At 44.1% G+C, this 16,110-nt stretch overlaps 1 protein-coding gene across 2 annotated transcripts in view; it reads left to right on the top strand.

Moving 5' to 3' along the window:
- The first annotated feature begins 486 nt into the window (after positions 1-486).
- The window catches only part of osbp2b (oxysterol binding protein 2b), a 49,905-nt gene continuing 34,281 nt past the window's right edge, over positions 487-16,110 (top strand). The window contains exons 1-2 of one of the 2 annotated variants that reach the window (XM_073466548.1): positions 487-654; positions 6,862-7,070. In XM_073466548.1, the coding sequence (XP_073322649.1) occupies positions 569-654; positions 6,862-7,070 (295 nt within the window). In that variant the 5' untranslated portion in view covers positions 487-568. Of the gene's footprint in view, positions 655-858; positions 1,118-6,861; positions 7,071-16,110 lie in introns of those variants that run through there. The other variant, XM_073466547.1, reaches the window with a different exon arrangement.

Genomic DNA, 16,110 nt, shown 5'->3' with positions numbered 1-16,110 from the left:
TTGTTTATTCGTTCATGAAAACAAAGAAGGTTTGTTGATTTAGTTTGTCAGCGATGATCTTTCTATTCTCCCCAAAAACTACATAGTGCGTCTTTAAATACAGTTTTATTTGTGAATATACACAATATAAACAAATACAATATCATATCACAGTTCTTTTGATACCAAATTGTGCCTTAAGATTAAAATACCCTAATGATGCAGGAAGCTACCAAAAAAATCAATCAACAGGTGGGGCCCCTGTGGAGTACTGGGCCCCCCAAATGTGGATGAAGTGAAGGGGGAACCAGATGTTTAACATCACTGTGCATCTTTATCAATCAGTATATGTTATGAGTGTGCAGCCAGGTGTTTGTTTCACACGACATTACAGCGTGTTTCTACTGTGTCAGCTCACCTGACGGCTGCAGCTCACCTGACGGCTGCAGGTGAGCTGACAGCAGCAGGTCTGAGATCAGCAGCATGTCAAATGTTTAGGAATGTTTAGATAACAACGTCACGTGGCGCAGCTGTGAATCATAGACTTGAATTGATAGAGCGGCCATTTCTCATTCAAGGTCCATACTTCATGAGTGACCCGGTCGGCAGCCGCTCCCCTCCCGATACCGGCCGACACCGGACTGTCTGTCTGGCACCGTCCTCGCGGGGATCAGCGTGGGTTTTGGTGGCAGCCTTTGTTGGTTTACGCTGAGGCCGCGTGAGGAGTTTCCTCTCTACCCAGTGCAGCTCTGTGCTCCGAGTCCTCTGCAGTCTGCATCAGCAAAGTGTTTTGGCATCACTTCTCGTCCTGCCTTCGGCGTCATGTGAGCGGGGTTCACGGTGGTCTCTCTCTCTCGCCCCCTGGACCGGACCCTTCCCTCCCGTCGAACTCATTTCCTCGCTCAGGTAGTCCCCCGGGGTGGCGTAGTGTCCCCGGTTTATCCTGCGCCCCTTTCGGCGGAGCGGCGGAGCGGAGGATGAGCGAGCAAGGGAAGGGCTCCTCGGCGTCCGCCTCTGCCGCGGCCCCGGCACCGGGGTCGGACACGTACAAAGGCTGGCTTTTTAAATGGACCAACTACCTGAAAGGGTACCAGCGGCGGTGGTTTGTCCTCAGCAATGGGCTGCTTTCGTATTACAGGTAAAATGTTCTGCCACATTTTCTCCGACGAAACGCCAACTGGGGGGCGCACAGCCGGTCCTCCAGCGCATCCCCACAGCTGGCTAGCATCAGGCTAACGCTAGCTGTCAAACGGGGAGTCAGCTGTCTGTTTACTTCGAGCTGCTGACAGTGACAGACGCGTAGACATTTTACTCTGACTGGCTGTGTGTGACGGAAAGACACTGACAAATACAGACACACACATAGCAGCAACAGCTTTAATGTTTTTTAACTCAATAAAGTGTCAGAAACGTGAGTAGTTGGCACAGACGTTGAGCTAGCATACTGAAGCTAACGCGCTAGCCTCAGTTGGAGACGCAGCTGCCCGCTCCTCATTGACACTTTAAACGTCAATTTAGTAAAGTTGACGTCCTCGTTATTAAGTTTTATGTCAATGTCGCTTTGAACTTTTTTATTCCGTGTCAACGTCATCTCATTTTTGCGACATTAACTCAAGTCATCGCTTCAGCTAACGTCACTAATGTGTGGTCGCAGTAATGAGAGAGCTGTCATCGTCATTAGCCGCGAGCTAACGTTAGCTTTACACAATAAAAAACACACCTGTGGCTCAGGTGCTTCTCGCTAGGGGAGTCATGTTTCCACAGGTGTGTGTGGAGGCACAACACATAAACAATGAATGGATCATAGAGCATGTCCACATATTAACCCTCCTGTATTTCAGTATTGGGTCTCAGGAGCAGCTTGGATGGATCAAACTAAACCAAACTCAATTTATTCTCTTGATTGATCACATTAATGTTATGTGGACTCACTGGCAGGTGAATCACTGTCACGTGGTCCAGTCTGAAGGAGCTCAACCTTGACCTTGGGAACAGTTTTGTCTGAGAAAATAGTCTTAACTCTGATGTCCACTTTTCCTGTGTCCGCTGGTAAAGATGGTTACATGGTTGAAAGCTCTTGAAAATTTGGAGAAAAACAATTCGACCTCTGAGTTTTGTCGCACGTACGCTGGATTGCTTTCATTGCTTTTCATTGCCTGCCACTTGCATGTTTAACCGGCTCGCTTGCAATCACTTAGCTGCTTTTTATCGATGGTGAAGGACTCAGCTGTTTCGCCTCTGAGGTCAAACTGCCCTTGGTGCGCTAATGAGGTTTGTCCATTCATGATTAGGCCTCACATTTAGACCTTTTGCACTGTGGGATGCAGCAATGAAGCACTTAATGATGCCTTACTGTGTAGAAGAAGAAGAAGAAGAATCATTACTGGTCACATGCAGTCATGCCACGCACATTATAGTGAAATATATCCTCTCCTGCATGGTCCACATACAGGGAGTGATGGAGTATTTGCTGCAACAGTTGTTCACCCTGTCTGACCCAGTTTTCCTAATTAAATGGTTCAGAAAGGTGCGCCCACGGGTGTTAACCTTCCTCTGCTAACAGAACTATTAGTCAGAGCCGTCACACCTTCAAACATGCGATATGATTAAGGTAATCTCCTGATTTCAAGCCTAATGTGTAAAATGCAAAGTTTAATTGCTCACAGTACGAAAAATAATTAATGTGCTACTCAGCCACTCCCTCTAGGAGAATTGCCTTTTCAAATGTCAGCTTTCGCTGAGAGGTTAGAGTTCAAAATCAGCTTTGAAGCTACCTTATTTAAAAGCTTCCCTGTCAGTGCAGGGATTTGGGTCTGACTCCTCTGACTGCAAGGCAACATTTTGGCTCATGATGCATCCCTGCACCTCCTGTGGTCATAAATGCACTCTGCAGAAACATACATTTTCAGATTGGACAGAGAACGTTCTGTACTGATCGCGCTTGCCGAAAACAACATTTGGAGGCCATCTCATCCCGTGCAGGCTAGTGCCAGACTTTCTCAAGCAGCCTGATTGTCTTTTGTTATCTGACACAGAGGTTTTGTAGCCAAAGCTGCACTCATGCCTTAGCTTGGCTATGAAAGGAAAGACGCCTGTTGCCTCTACCCTCTATTAATAGTCCATTATGTTGGAAGGTGGCTGCCGTCCCTGAAGTAAAGGTAGCCCGTCGACATCTGAGCACAGATGCAGTGAAGCGTTCCCCTTCCACCGATGTCTTCATGGCAGACCACATTGTGCCTGTCTGACTTCAGGCTTTGTGTTCTGTCTGAGCCGTCCCTGGCCGACTGTCTGCACTTCTATTGTGAGCGAAGGAAAAGGGAAACAGACAGATGTGACAACATGTTAATTAAAATGTCTTCACTGCATGTCAAGTGATAATTGTGCTGATCTCAGATGTACGCTGTGCCGAACATTTTTGTTCTTGTCCTGCAATTATTAGACGAGTGCGCAGAGAAATATGCTAGTTATAAATAGCTGCATACTATTATACTACCAGACACTGTGTTATTAACACTTAAGCTGCTGTGTACAATAATATTGTCAGTGTTTTACTTTGTATTGGAAGTGGAAGCACAGTAAGGATTTAATGAAGTCTGTGGATAAGTATGTGACATGATTTGATGGATTACACTATCATAAGAGGATGCACTTTAAAGCCAGAGCCAGTCTTGTCAGATTCAATATAGTCCAACATGCATTGATCAGCTGTATTTGTTTGCCCTTTCTTAAAGGCCAGTTCGTATTTAAAATCAATAACGACCGACTGCCAATTAGAAATCTAGCCAATAACCTGAGGGATTACTTTCATTCCCAAAGCCGACTGTTGTCAAAGCAAAGGCTTAGTTCTCCAACCTGTTGCTGGGAAGCCAAAGTCCATTTGGGGACCATAATCAATGTTCTGACTCTGTGGATGTACTGACACACTCAGCACTTGTGCCTGTTAAACTGTAATGAGTTTTACAGAGATCCGACGCTGCACTTGTTATTGATTACTTCTGGCTCTGACACTGCAAGGCAGGCTGTCTTTTATTCCACGTCAGCCTCGCGGTCTTTTTTAGTTTAAATCCCAGAAAGAGCCTCGTTGCTGCTTTTCTCACGAGGACGTGTGATAAGATCTTTTTTCCTCTCTGAACAGCTTTCAGTTTTAATTTCTTAATCGACTTTTCCTCCCAGTTTTAATACTCTCGGTTCTACTTACTCACATCTTAACGTAAATCTGGCTCGGTGCTTTAGGGAAGATTACAGGGCATTAAAGCTTTGAGTGCTATTGGAGCTGCCCTGTCGGTGTATCCGGCCTGGTCTTTCATAGTAGAGCCGGCCTGACACGTTTCCTTCTCAGCTGCAGGAGAGTAACTAGATAGCATCAATTTAAGTGCTCGGTGGGGGTTCGGCACCATCGTGTCCCTTTTAGAGAGTCAGGTTATGGTGTTGCTGCTGGCACGCTCAGCTCCTGGGTGCAGGGAGACGTGGAGGGAGAGCGCTGATCTCGCCAACCTTGGGCCCAGCTGGAGGGTAGAGCCTGGCATGAACCCTGTTTACTAGCCTGGCACATCAGCAGAGTGACTGGAGCAAGAAATGTGGATGCTGTGATCTAATCTTGTTAATGGGCTCTTCGTTGGTTTTAGCACCAGGCTACTGTGTGTGTGTGTCTGTGAAAGTGTAACCCTGTGTGCGAGCCTGTCCGGGTGGCCGACGTGTTTTTTTTCCGTGAAGGTGAGAGCAGCAGAGTGACGTTAAAGAGAGCAGGGAGTCCAGCCACATTCTCTCCATCCCATTGTTTCAGTCTCTCAGCAGGTCATGTTATCCTTTGCATGTTGCAGTATCATTGCTTTGGTTTTCTTGTCTCATGTTTCCTCTCCGTCTTCAGCACGACACGTTCCCCAGCGTTTCTCTGGCTCTCTCCTCCATATCTTGTGATATTTCAGCCCCCAGTCACAACAAAACCCGTCGACATTCTCACGCTCTGGGTACTGTGCCCTGTTTCCTCTGCCTGTCTGTGAATGTCTCCTCATGCTTGTGGCCGTCTGTTCTTTGTTGTTCACTGGTTGTTGTTCTGTCATTACATGCTCCAGATCGGTGGATTTGTGTTTTATGACGATGTGTGCACATGGGACTGAAAGGTAAAGCACTGCAATTCTCTCCCGGCTTAGCGCAACTTGCAGGACCCTCTCTCATGCCCTTAGCTGCCCCCTACTCACCTTGCCTTAGTACCTTAACGCCTTTGTAGTCCTTATCTCTATTTCACAGCTTTTGTAGTTTCCTTGACTGTACAATTTCATGGCCTCTGCATGGCCTCGCCTCCCCACAGGGCAGAAGCGATCAGCAGGACTCTCATCTTACTCATCAGCAGCTCATTCACTTTGTTGACCCACTTACAGCCAGGACTCTGCAGCTGAGCACGGCTGGGCTCGGCTGGAGGCCGGGCTGTTCAGGATCCCCGCCCGCCCTCCGCACGGCTTCGCATGGCCCCAGTGCGGTCTTGTCTGTACAACTGATGTGCACAGAGCGCCGGCCGGAGAGCGGTACACTGAAGCGCTTGTTCTGGATTGGCATCCTAACAAGACTTGACTTCAGCCAGTAGGAGCAGTGTGAGGGAAATCACTGCCTGGCAGAACTTATACATTCACTTCAACCTCTGACTTAATAAGGCTGCAGCCACCATGTCAGTGCCGACTGAGACAGGAGCTGGTGTGGAGCTCGGTGTTACTGAGCAACAGCTGCTCTTGGCAGTGAGGGGCTCACGAGTGGATGGATGAAGTTCACACCCACAGACAAATACAGACGCATCCACGTGATTGCATGGCTGCATGATTTAAAGTGGCTATTTCTAAAATATGGATGGGTAATCATGTGACAATGAGGGTTGAGGAACATGTTTGTTTAGACATCCACCACAGCATGTGATTTCACTGATTAGTTGCTGCTCTCTGGTTGAGAGTGTTAATCAGCAAAATCAGCGGCCTGTGGCTGTCGGGGTGAACTGCATGTGCTTTAGCTCTCTGAGGGCCACGATGGTCCATGCAGCTTAGCTTTTCTGACCGTGACAGACTGTCAGCCAGCCAGCTTTTCTTAGCACCCAGTTGTAAATGCAACGTTTCTCTTGAATTTACTTTCTTTCACTTCAGCATATACTTGTAACTCTGTTCGGAAAAAGACCTTATTTAGAAATTAAATTAAAAACTCTCTAATGATTAAACTACTGATTCTCTGTTTTGGATGAGGTACAGCAACTATTAAACTTCTCTGCTGCTGCTGTGCACACTGTCATGCTATGCAGACATTGTTTTATTGCACGAGCTTTTGGAAACTCAACGTACAACGCTCTCATGCCTCTCTGTTCTAATCTCTCGCTCTGCTACTTCGGCTCTCTCCCCCACTATCTCGTACTTTTTTCTACTACCTCTCACACTCTGTTCTCTCTTTGTTCACACTGTCATTCATTGTTTGGTTTTGTTCACTACAGAGGCTCGGAGCGAGACAATGGCCTCGCTATCTGGACTACTGTGGCCCACTGAATGTGCAACAGTTGGTCTTAGTGGAGGCTGCACAGAATACCCACAATTCAGCTCTCTCACAGCAGGGCAGGCAGGTCACGCTGAGTGAATTAGAAGCTCAAACTATCCTATTTGTTTAACTTAAGCTAATGCAGGTTTAGATTTCATGAATGGGTGACTGTGCCACAGAGAACATGTGTGTTTAGTGAAATAAGTATTTCAAGTGCTGCTTGGCTTTCAAAGTGAATGTTTATATAATGTTTGAGCATTTCTCTGTCCCTTCTTGCCTCCCTGCTTGTGCTTGTTGGCCGTATGAATGTCAAATACACCATCCTACCTGCGGTATGACAGATAAGTCTATTTTTTTCTGCCTGGTATTCTGTTGCAGGACGCAGGCAGAGATGGCCCATACGTGTCGTGGAACAATCAACTTGGCCACGGCGCACATCGACACAGAGGACGCCTGCAACATCGTCCTGAGCAGCGGCGGCCGCACATACCACCTGAAAGCTAGCACGGAAGTGGAGAGGCAGAGATGGGTCACAGCACTGGAGCTGGCCAAAGCTAAAGCCATCCGCATGATGAACGATCAGTCTGGTAAGAGCAGCTGAAGCAAGCAGCGATTTGATTTTTATATGGAAAACTTAAGCTGCATGGCATGCTTTTTATAGTAAGAGCGTCATACACCCATGAGGCACTTACGCAAGACATTAATGGTCAGAATTTAACCTTGATAATTAGGCTGAGCTGATAACGGCAGTCTTTGGGCAAACACACAGTACAAGAGTGCGTATTGGCTTTGTTAGTTTAGTTATCAAGATTCCTGAGATGTCAAAGGTGTGTGCAGCAAGGTCAGCATGGTCCAGCCTAGATATTTGGATATATTTGATTTTCCAGTGTCCCCTGCCAGTTCATATTCAGCACAGCTGGTGTATCAGCTCCTTCTTTACTGTAATTCAGATTCCAGACTGAGCCAGAAGAGGGCAGCGCTGTCTGCTCAGTTGAGTTGGAAAACAAGCTTGATATGCTAATGGTGCTGTGAAAAACCTGGGCTTCCATTCAGCGGCCTCCTGACAACAGGACAGTCTCCTTTCCAAGGGGACTCATTCTTGTACGGTTACATAAAGGGTCGCTGGTCAAAGGCTGTGGGAAAAGCCTGGGAGGACCGTTTTTCTTCACATTTTCACCCTGGCGTCATCCCAAAGCCTCCCTGCCTCAGTCTTCTGCAGACAGGGTCTATAGAGGCTTAGACAGGCTATATATTCCTCTGGCCTCCATTTGAAAGTCAGATCACCAAATATAGACTGTGGGAGAATGTGAGTGCTTTTTAGCTCACCAATTCCAGTAAGCAGGAGAGAAAGGTTGGTATTTTATATTTAGAAATGGCTAGGCTATTGTAATACCCACATATTTGATGAGTGTATGTGATTGTTTGTTTGTGTGTGTGTGCAGCATGGTCTGGTGTCGAGTACACCTACCACAAGCTGCTGCTCTTTCTTGTATGCTGCCCCCTCTTAATTCGTTGTTTGCCTCGTTAACCTGATGTATGTGTTAGATAAACGTTTATCAGGCACAGATTAAGTGGGAAAAACAGAAATATAAAACATTCACACTTCCAACATTTAATTTTACACCCAGTGTACCATCCTGGGCCCATTCCAGGATCCAGTGATTTAAAAAGGATGAAATTAGAGCTGCAACACTCCGAAAAATAGATGATTGACAGAAAAATAATTGCCAACTATTTTTGAAGTAACTTCATGCAAAAATGACAGAAAATGCTGTTTTCAGCCTCTCACGGACATCTTTGTGTTTTTGGACGAATACAACAAGGCATTTTAGATTTCACCATAGACTTTGATGGACATTTTCCACTATTTTCTGACATTTTATCGACCAAATGATTAATCAGATTAATTGATTACTAGAGTGCATACCTCCGCCAAGGTCCAACAGTCCCCTTTGATTCACTCAAGCCTAATACAGTACCAAATAAAACATATTTAAATACGCTAGATCCAGATTCGTATTTGGATCCACATCATATTATACTCACTAATAGAAACCAGCCACCTAAATACGGCTGGTATTTTTCATGAAGATCCATGCATTATAACCTGAGAAATTAATGAAAATGTCGAAAAACACCCTATCTCGCAATGTTTCACAAAACTCCTGGATCTGTCCCTTTATCCGGATCTGCACCAAAAGTTAATAGGGTCTGTTCTGGTACTGAGATCCATCCCCCATCCAAGTTTCGTGGAAATCTGTTCAGTATTTTTATTCTAATCCTGCTGACAAACCAACAAACAGAAAAATAATAGTTGGTTGCGGCTCTAGATTAAAATCAGACTTGAAATGCAGTAAAAAGAAGCTTCTCCTGATACAGTTTGATGTCAGGCAACCTCTCCTCAGTCCAGATATGATGTGATAGCTATTACAAGCTGATGCTATGAAAGGGAGGCAGTCATCAAAGTTGACCGGCTCGCCCTTCAGCCACTGACTGTTTCGTTTTCATCCCGCTCTTCTGAGCAAACGTTTGACATTTGAATGCTTGAAATCGCACACCTGCCTCTGTGTATCTGAGATGCTCTCGAGTGAGTCCGCTGCCATTTGTCACACCGGGGTCACCGTTGTCTTCATTGCACGGTGTAGATTTAAACACTGTCACTCAGAACCTCCTGAACTGTTTGCTGAATACACAGTTCAATCTCTAGCAATTATTGAATGAGCGTTGTAATTGCTTTGTCATGCGTTAGACTTTTATTTTATGAAGCAGGCAATTGTTGGTACTTTGTTCAAGCGTTGACTCAGTAACTGCTTTAAAGCTTAGAGGAAGAACACAAGTGTCTTTGTGTTTTTCCTAACATTTCCTTTCACAGCTAATCTAAGTGTGGGAGGAGGATTTAAGAGGATGTGAGAAAAGGGATGCTGTGTGAGAAAATTAAGTATCTCTCGACGCAACTGCGACAGAGAGCAATTCTTCAGTGCCACAGTGAATGATTATATATGTTGTCAGTGCCTATCAAAATTTGATTTGTAGTTAATTTTGGAGGATCTCAGTCTTTGTCAGTGGAGTGAGACAGACACGGATCAGTATCAGGGTGCGTACACATTCATTAACCCGTCCTCTTTCGGCTTTGTCAGTGGAACAAAGAGCTCACATCGATCTCCTCAGAGGGGGAACAGTGTAAACTCCTGGCACATCATGTGTGTAGATAGAGACCAAAGTTATAAGTTGATATCCTCGATGTGGCTTGTTGTTTCACCTTTATCTTCTTTTCTATCTGAAAAGCAGAGTTTAATCCAGCGTTGCCCTCCTGGTCCAGCTCCAACCTCAGTTCTCTCTCTGCCTGTGAGCCATGAGATTCTTTTCCATGTACAGCTGACCTGAACCTGAATCAACTACTCGAATTTCTCATTAGTACCGGTGTCACATCTGCAGCCTTTTTCCATTTGTAAGCCTTCTCTTGTAAATTGCCTGTCCTTCCATGAGTGCATCTTGCTCTAATTTAGCCTTAGATTGGATTTCTAACAGTTTACAGAAGCTGCTGCCGGCAGTCTGAGGAAAAAAACGTTCAGCAGATGGCAGTGTTTCCCTTCGCTTCAACACGACCTCTCTCGTGGGTTCGCCTGCTTTGTGTTTGCCGCTGCTTGTAAAAAGTGGGATCACGGCGCGTTGAATCACTCGTTCCAGTGGTGGCTCCTATTTTGAATTTAACACAAGGGAAGATTTGCTGGTTAGATGGTGAATTTTTAGTGGATCCTGCTGGAACGGTTTTATTTGAAGTTTGGTGGAAATAATTGAGGAATTCATCGATGCTGAAACCCTGTCAGCCAGTCGGTGGTTTCTGTGGGGTCTAGTTGAGTTCACACTGATACAGCTGAGGTAGGCGGGAGATTAAGCTAAGCAGCTATAGATCCACATGAGAGGCTCTCTCCCCCTGAACCTCACCCTGTCTGCCCAGCATGAAAGCTGATGTGTATCTTGAGTTCTGCAACAGCAGTTCATTGATCAGCGTCAGCATTTGATCAGTGGAGTCAGTCTGGCAGTCCTCGGCTGACGTTTCACTTAAACTGACTCACTTACTGGTGCGTGAGTGACCAGATGTTTACATTTATCCTCTTGCTTGTGTTATTTTTCTCTTTCACATCCTCACTGCTGCTCTCCCTGTACAGTAAAAGGTAGTGCTCTGTCCATGGTCCTGAAACAGTGTGAGGGACTGAGCTTCATCTGTCTCACCCCTCCTTCTCTCTCCCTATCTCCTGGTCCCGATCATCTCCCTGTTTTTTTTTTTTCCCCTCCATTCGCTCTGGCGCTCGCTCTTCCTCTCCCTCCCAGTCACCCTCTCGCTCGCTGTCTGGTTTTCCTGCCTCCTCCCTTCCTCCCTCCCTTCTTTCTCCCTCTCCTCCTCCTCTCACTCTCAGTAAGCCGTTTTACTCTGCTTTTCATCCGGCGGGGTTTTAGTCCTGAATGGAATGACCCTCTGCTTTCTCCACTCGTTTTTCTTTTGCTTTAAAACGTTGCTATTGTCCTGCAAAGTCTTGGGGGCAGAAAGAAGCGGGATAAGGCACAGTTTTTTCCTCTTGTAAGTATGCAGCTTTTTCATCCTTTTACGTTGATGTGCTCTGGAATGTATGTGCATGTTGTTTTTGTCTGTACACATGTGTGTCAGCTGTTTAGAAATGCTGCAGCTTATAGGTGAATATTGGTTGATTTGTAGTGGATGAGTCAAGGATATCTATTGTTAGACAGAGGCTGTGGACAGTAGACATAATTAGATCTCATTCAGGAGACAGACTCTGCTTTGAAAACATTGTACAATTGTTTAAGAAGTCAGGAAGTAACGTGTAAAAACGTTTCTCCGTTGAGCAGCAAATTGAATACATTGACGATTAATTACTTTTTGGATGCATTTTTTCCCCCTTGTGAAAGCCAGGGATGAGTCTTTTTCTGGGCAGGGCAGGAGACTCCGGTTGTATGCAGCCTTCGTTTTATTACACCCGTCAACATGACGATAAATTCAGACACAAAAGTTTTCAGTAACAGTGACATAATTTCCTGGAAATGAATGTACCAGTAAGTTGATGACTCACAAGAAGATTTTAATGATTAACTGATGAAGTGACAGAGATAAAAATAAAACACACTACTGCACACCTACTGTATTAATCATACTACGCTTCATCTCCTGCACTACTTCCTGAGCTCATGAAAGGATGTTATGAAATGACAGATGGCATGCTTATTATCGTCATCAATTAGTTCTGCAGCGGCCGCGTATCGAATCGCTTGTCCTTGTTTGTCTCGGATGTAAAAGCGCGTGCCGGCAGAGGTCGATTTTGCTAGATCAGCTCGGTCCCCGAAGACGAGGGAGATGGAGACAAAGCGATCAGAGTCAGATTCTGTCTTGTAACATAACAAACATCGCTGCCAGATGAAGCCCAGCTCTTCACAGAGATCACAAACGGCTGCGGCTGTCCAAGTAGTCAACCTGCCAAAAATCATCCTCTGGGTGCATTTTTTTTTTTTTGCTTTTGTTTTCCGGCCATGTTTAACTTCTTTCTTTTCCATCTGTTCCAAATGTAACACCCAAGTGTCCCCATGAGCCGAGACCTCTGCTGTCCCATAATGGATTTGACCTTTCTAAACTCACATTCCCTCTATAAACTGCACGTCACACCCACCACTGTTGGCTGCGCCGACACATCGATCATGGAGTTACACGCCACCTGCTTCCTCTCCCACTGGTCTGACCTCACTCTCTGAAACTCCATTGAGTCTCTCTTGTCGTTTTTCTTTGAGTATATTCAACACAACTAAAGCTAAAAAAAGCCTCCTGGCATTTTCGCTCCTTCATGTACATTTTAACTTCCTCCTCTTTATTCTTGTCTTCCTTTTTGTCACACGGTGCTTTTTTAACGGCATGTTGAATGAAGTCTTGACACAACGGAGATGCCACTTCCTTCTTATCTCAGCATGCTAAGACATTAAAAGCAGGTTTCTTGGCTGAGACCAAACTCACCACACTGGGTACTCAGCAGAAACCAGCACACGTGTTGTGGCTTCTCCATGTCAACCCTCTTCCTGCTATTATGCAACAGAAGTGGTTTAAAAGATGTACGTTTTGACCACAGTCCCCATTGCCTGTGAAAGAGCAAACAAATAGCATTTTTCAGTCAATTTCTGGATGTTAAAACTTTTAAACGGTAGCATCATAAGTCCTCTAAGTGTTCATTTTGGCACAGGATTTATCTAATCTTAGTGTGTTAGTCTAAGTAGTCTTAGTGAGATATTGGATTAGAAGTCATGTTTTAGTATTTTAGAGTTTTACTCTGGGTTTCACTGAATTTTAAAAGCAGTTTTTTGAGGATGAAGCTGTCACCAACTTTGAAAAGGGATTGTTCTCATCTATTGTAATTAAAGCTGCGAGGATTAATCGAATAGCTGATCGAAAGAAAATTAATCTCCAAATATTTTGATGATCAGTTGTTCATTTTTCAAGCAAAGATTTTCCAAAAATGTGCTGGTTCTAGCTTCTTAAATATAAGGATTTGCCACATTTCTTTGTCATTTATGAAAGTAAATGAAGAGTCTTTTGGGTTTTGGACAAAAGAAGCATTAAGAAGCATTGCTTTAGTTCTCTGGGAAATTGTGATGAGCATTTTTCACAGTTTTTTGACATTTTATAAACTAAAATCAGTTAATCATAATTGTTATTTGCAGCAGTAATTGGAGCGGTAGCTGAAAAGGCATTGTTTACTGTTTATACGAGACTGTAATGCTTCTCACACACCACTCGACAGCCGAACAACAGCAGCCAGAGAACCAGAAAAGCCAAAACGTATTCAGAAAGTTCAATTAAATGAAAAGTTGGGATTGTTGATTTCTTTTTCAAATACTTTTGATTTGGTTTGACTAAATAAATGATCTGTTTCAGGAGCACGACTGATACTGGATTGTTGGGTTGATACTGGCATTAAACAGTTTGTTGACATTTTTTGCAATATCAAAAACTTAATCAACTAATCAAATACAGTTTAACAATAAACTGTATTGTTCAAAATGATGTTAGTGCATTGTAACAGTAGATGTTCTCATATCTGAGGCCAAAATCAGCCGACTATATTAGTCATGCTCTACTGTCTCTACTTCATTATTTACTACGTGTGTGTGTGTGTGTGTGTGTGCGTGTGTGTGTTGATATGATATTGTATGTGGGAGTCTAAGCTGGATAATTAGGCTTGAATATTGCGCTGGTATTACTCTCGCCTTTTCTCTTTCACATGGGAGTTTCATGGGTCCATTAATGATGTTGATCACGCCTCCTTACAGTCGGTGGACGGTGCTACTGAAGTACTGTGTTGTTACACTGTCCACACTAGACTGGTGCTTTTGTTCTGACCTTTGTTGTACCGGGATGTGTCGTGCTCTGTATGGCTCAAGTGTGTCCAGCGACCTGCTACATGCTGCAGTAAACTGAAGTCATTATTAGACTCCCATTGTGTCCCAGTCGACACCCACATTTTCTTTGTGTCGCTCGACTCTGTGGCTTTTTCTGCTTTATCAGCAGAGAGCAGAGGATGAGAAATTGAGAGCGCTGATTCGGGCAGCGTCATTGAAATATAAATTAGCTAAACTTTGTGCATTCGGTCCACTAGGACAATAGTGGTTCGATATTCAGGTTTCCCATTTTCCTCCTTTTTCACCCTCTTCTGTGTTGTGACACCTTCTTCACCTGTCACGATTAGCTCTTACCAACTTCTGATCTTCTCCCCACTGCACTGCAGTCTGCCATGTGGGCTGGATATTGTTTTTTTTGTGAGTGCTGTGACAGATGAAAAGAAAAATATATTTTTTTAATGACGTAGCCCTTTTATCTGAGCTCTTGGTTCAGTACAGTAAGCATGATGACAGAATAGCTGAACTTAACATTAGAAGCTGCTGGTGCACAGTGTGAGACTGAACGGCTTCATCTCTGTTTGTGGCTAACAGACTCTCTAAGTGATGGTGAGAACGATTGTTATAAATGTTCCAGAAAGAGAAACATGTTTTTTTTTGTAATTATTTTGGGCTTTCAGCTGTTTTCACACCATTCTCCTCTTTCATTTACTTCTTGTTTGTGCTTTTTTTTTTAGTTTTCTGTTGAGCCAGTCTGCATCAGGCAGCATTTGTCAACACTTTCATAACTTCTCATTATAAAAGGAAGGCTTTATGGTCATAAACACTGAACAAATGAACAGCTGTGTTTATGTGTGTGTACTGTTACATTTTCCATTCAAAGAGTGTACATTTAAAGCAGATTTCTGCAGCCATTACACTGAGTATGTGCACAGTCTTAGACACGATAGAGCCTCATTATTTATCACCTACCGGGTAGATTACTGATCGACTTTTGGTGCATGTCATTTGCATATCAATAAGAAAAACATATCTAACTATCATTATTTCCACATGCTTCAAGACAGGTGCAGGGATGTTTTTGAAGACCCCCTCAAACATAAAAATTTTAAAGGCACAACTCGCAGAGGTGCTTATGATGCCAACCCCAACAGCTGCCATGCGAACATGCTACCTGGGCTTGAGGTTATTTGTCAGTGATGACTAAGAGCACTCAGGGCTGGATGATTCATTGCCCCGGTGTATAGAGAGTCAGCTGTAATTTCACTCTGCTGCGTGGGGCTTTGATATGAAGTGTTGTGTCTGTTCGCGATTGCTAGATCATCAGGTTGATGCATGGTTTCTCTAATATGAGTCGGTGCAGGCTGACGCAGGAAGCAATTACCGTTAACTCTAACATTTGTGGTTAATTAAAGATCTTCCACCTCCTTTCGGATTAGCAGGTTATTATCGCCACAGGAGGAGTCGGTCCATTAGGAGCCATCACTTTCGGGCTTGTATGTCACAGCAGTCGGTTCTAGTCTTTCGGGTTCTTACATGTAAGTTGTCTTCTGTTGCCTTAGTGACAGCGAGGCAGCACAGTGTCTCGCATAATGTGGTCTCTTCTTGGCATGGATATGTAACATTAATATGGCCACTGCTGCTGGAATCGACGAAGCCAATATTTTAAATGATCTGAAAATGAGAATGTGTCTTCTAAAAAAGTCATTTTTTTCTTCCCACGATGAAACCGTTTTTGTGACCTGAGCTGTTTGAACTGGTTTTAATGAGCTCAGTGCTTGTTCATTCAGCCTGTGGGGAATGTTTTGGTTCTTGGATCTTAATGCAGTAATTGGCATAATGAGACTGTAACTCGTGCTCTTTAAACGCCCTCTTTCTCTTTAGTTTAGCTTTCAGACTGTTTGGCCTTCGACTGTCTCCCCTCCAGGAAATAAACAAGGGAATATGAGATTGGATTTCTGCTTAACTTTGGGATTTTGAAAGAAGATCATGTGATGTTTGGATCAACTTAGATTACACGGAGCCCAGAGCGTTTTTTTTATACTGGATCCCCTTATTGGAGATTATAGACGATTGGAGTCATCTATATTTGGAAATCAGGGTTCAGGGTTTGATTTAATTTCTCAACTTCCAAAATGAAAATGGCATAAAATAATAACCTCTAAATCTAACTTCTATTCATCTACATTCATGTGGTGTATGTATACAAGTGTTGATACTTCTTATAGGTTATAT

Source organism: Pagrus major, chromosome 5 (assembly GCF_040436345.1).
Source record: "Pagrus major chromosome 5, Pma_NU_1.0".
Taxonomy (NCBI): domain Eukaryota; kingdom Metazoa; phylum Chordata; class Actinopteri; order Spariformes; family Sparidae; genus Pagrus; species Pagrus major.
The sequence above is the reverse complement of the archived record's forward strand: the minus strand, read 5'-3'. Positions and strand labels throughout refer to the sequence as shown.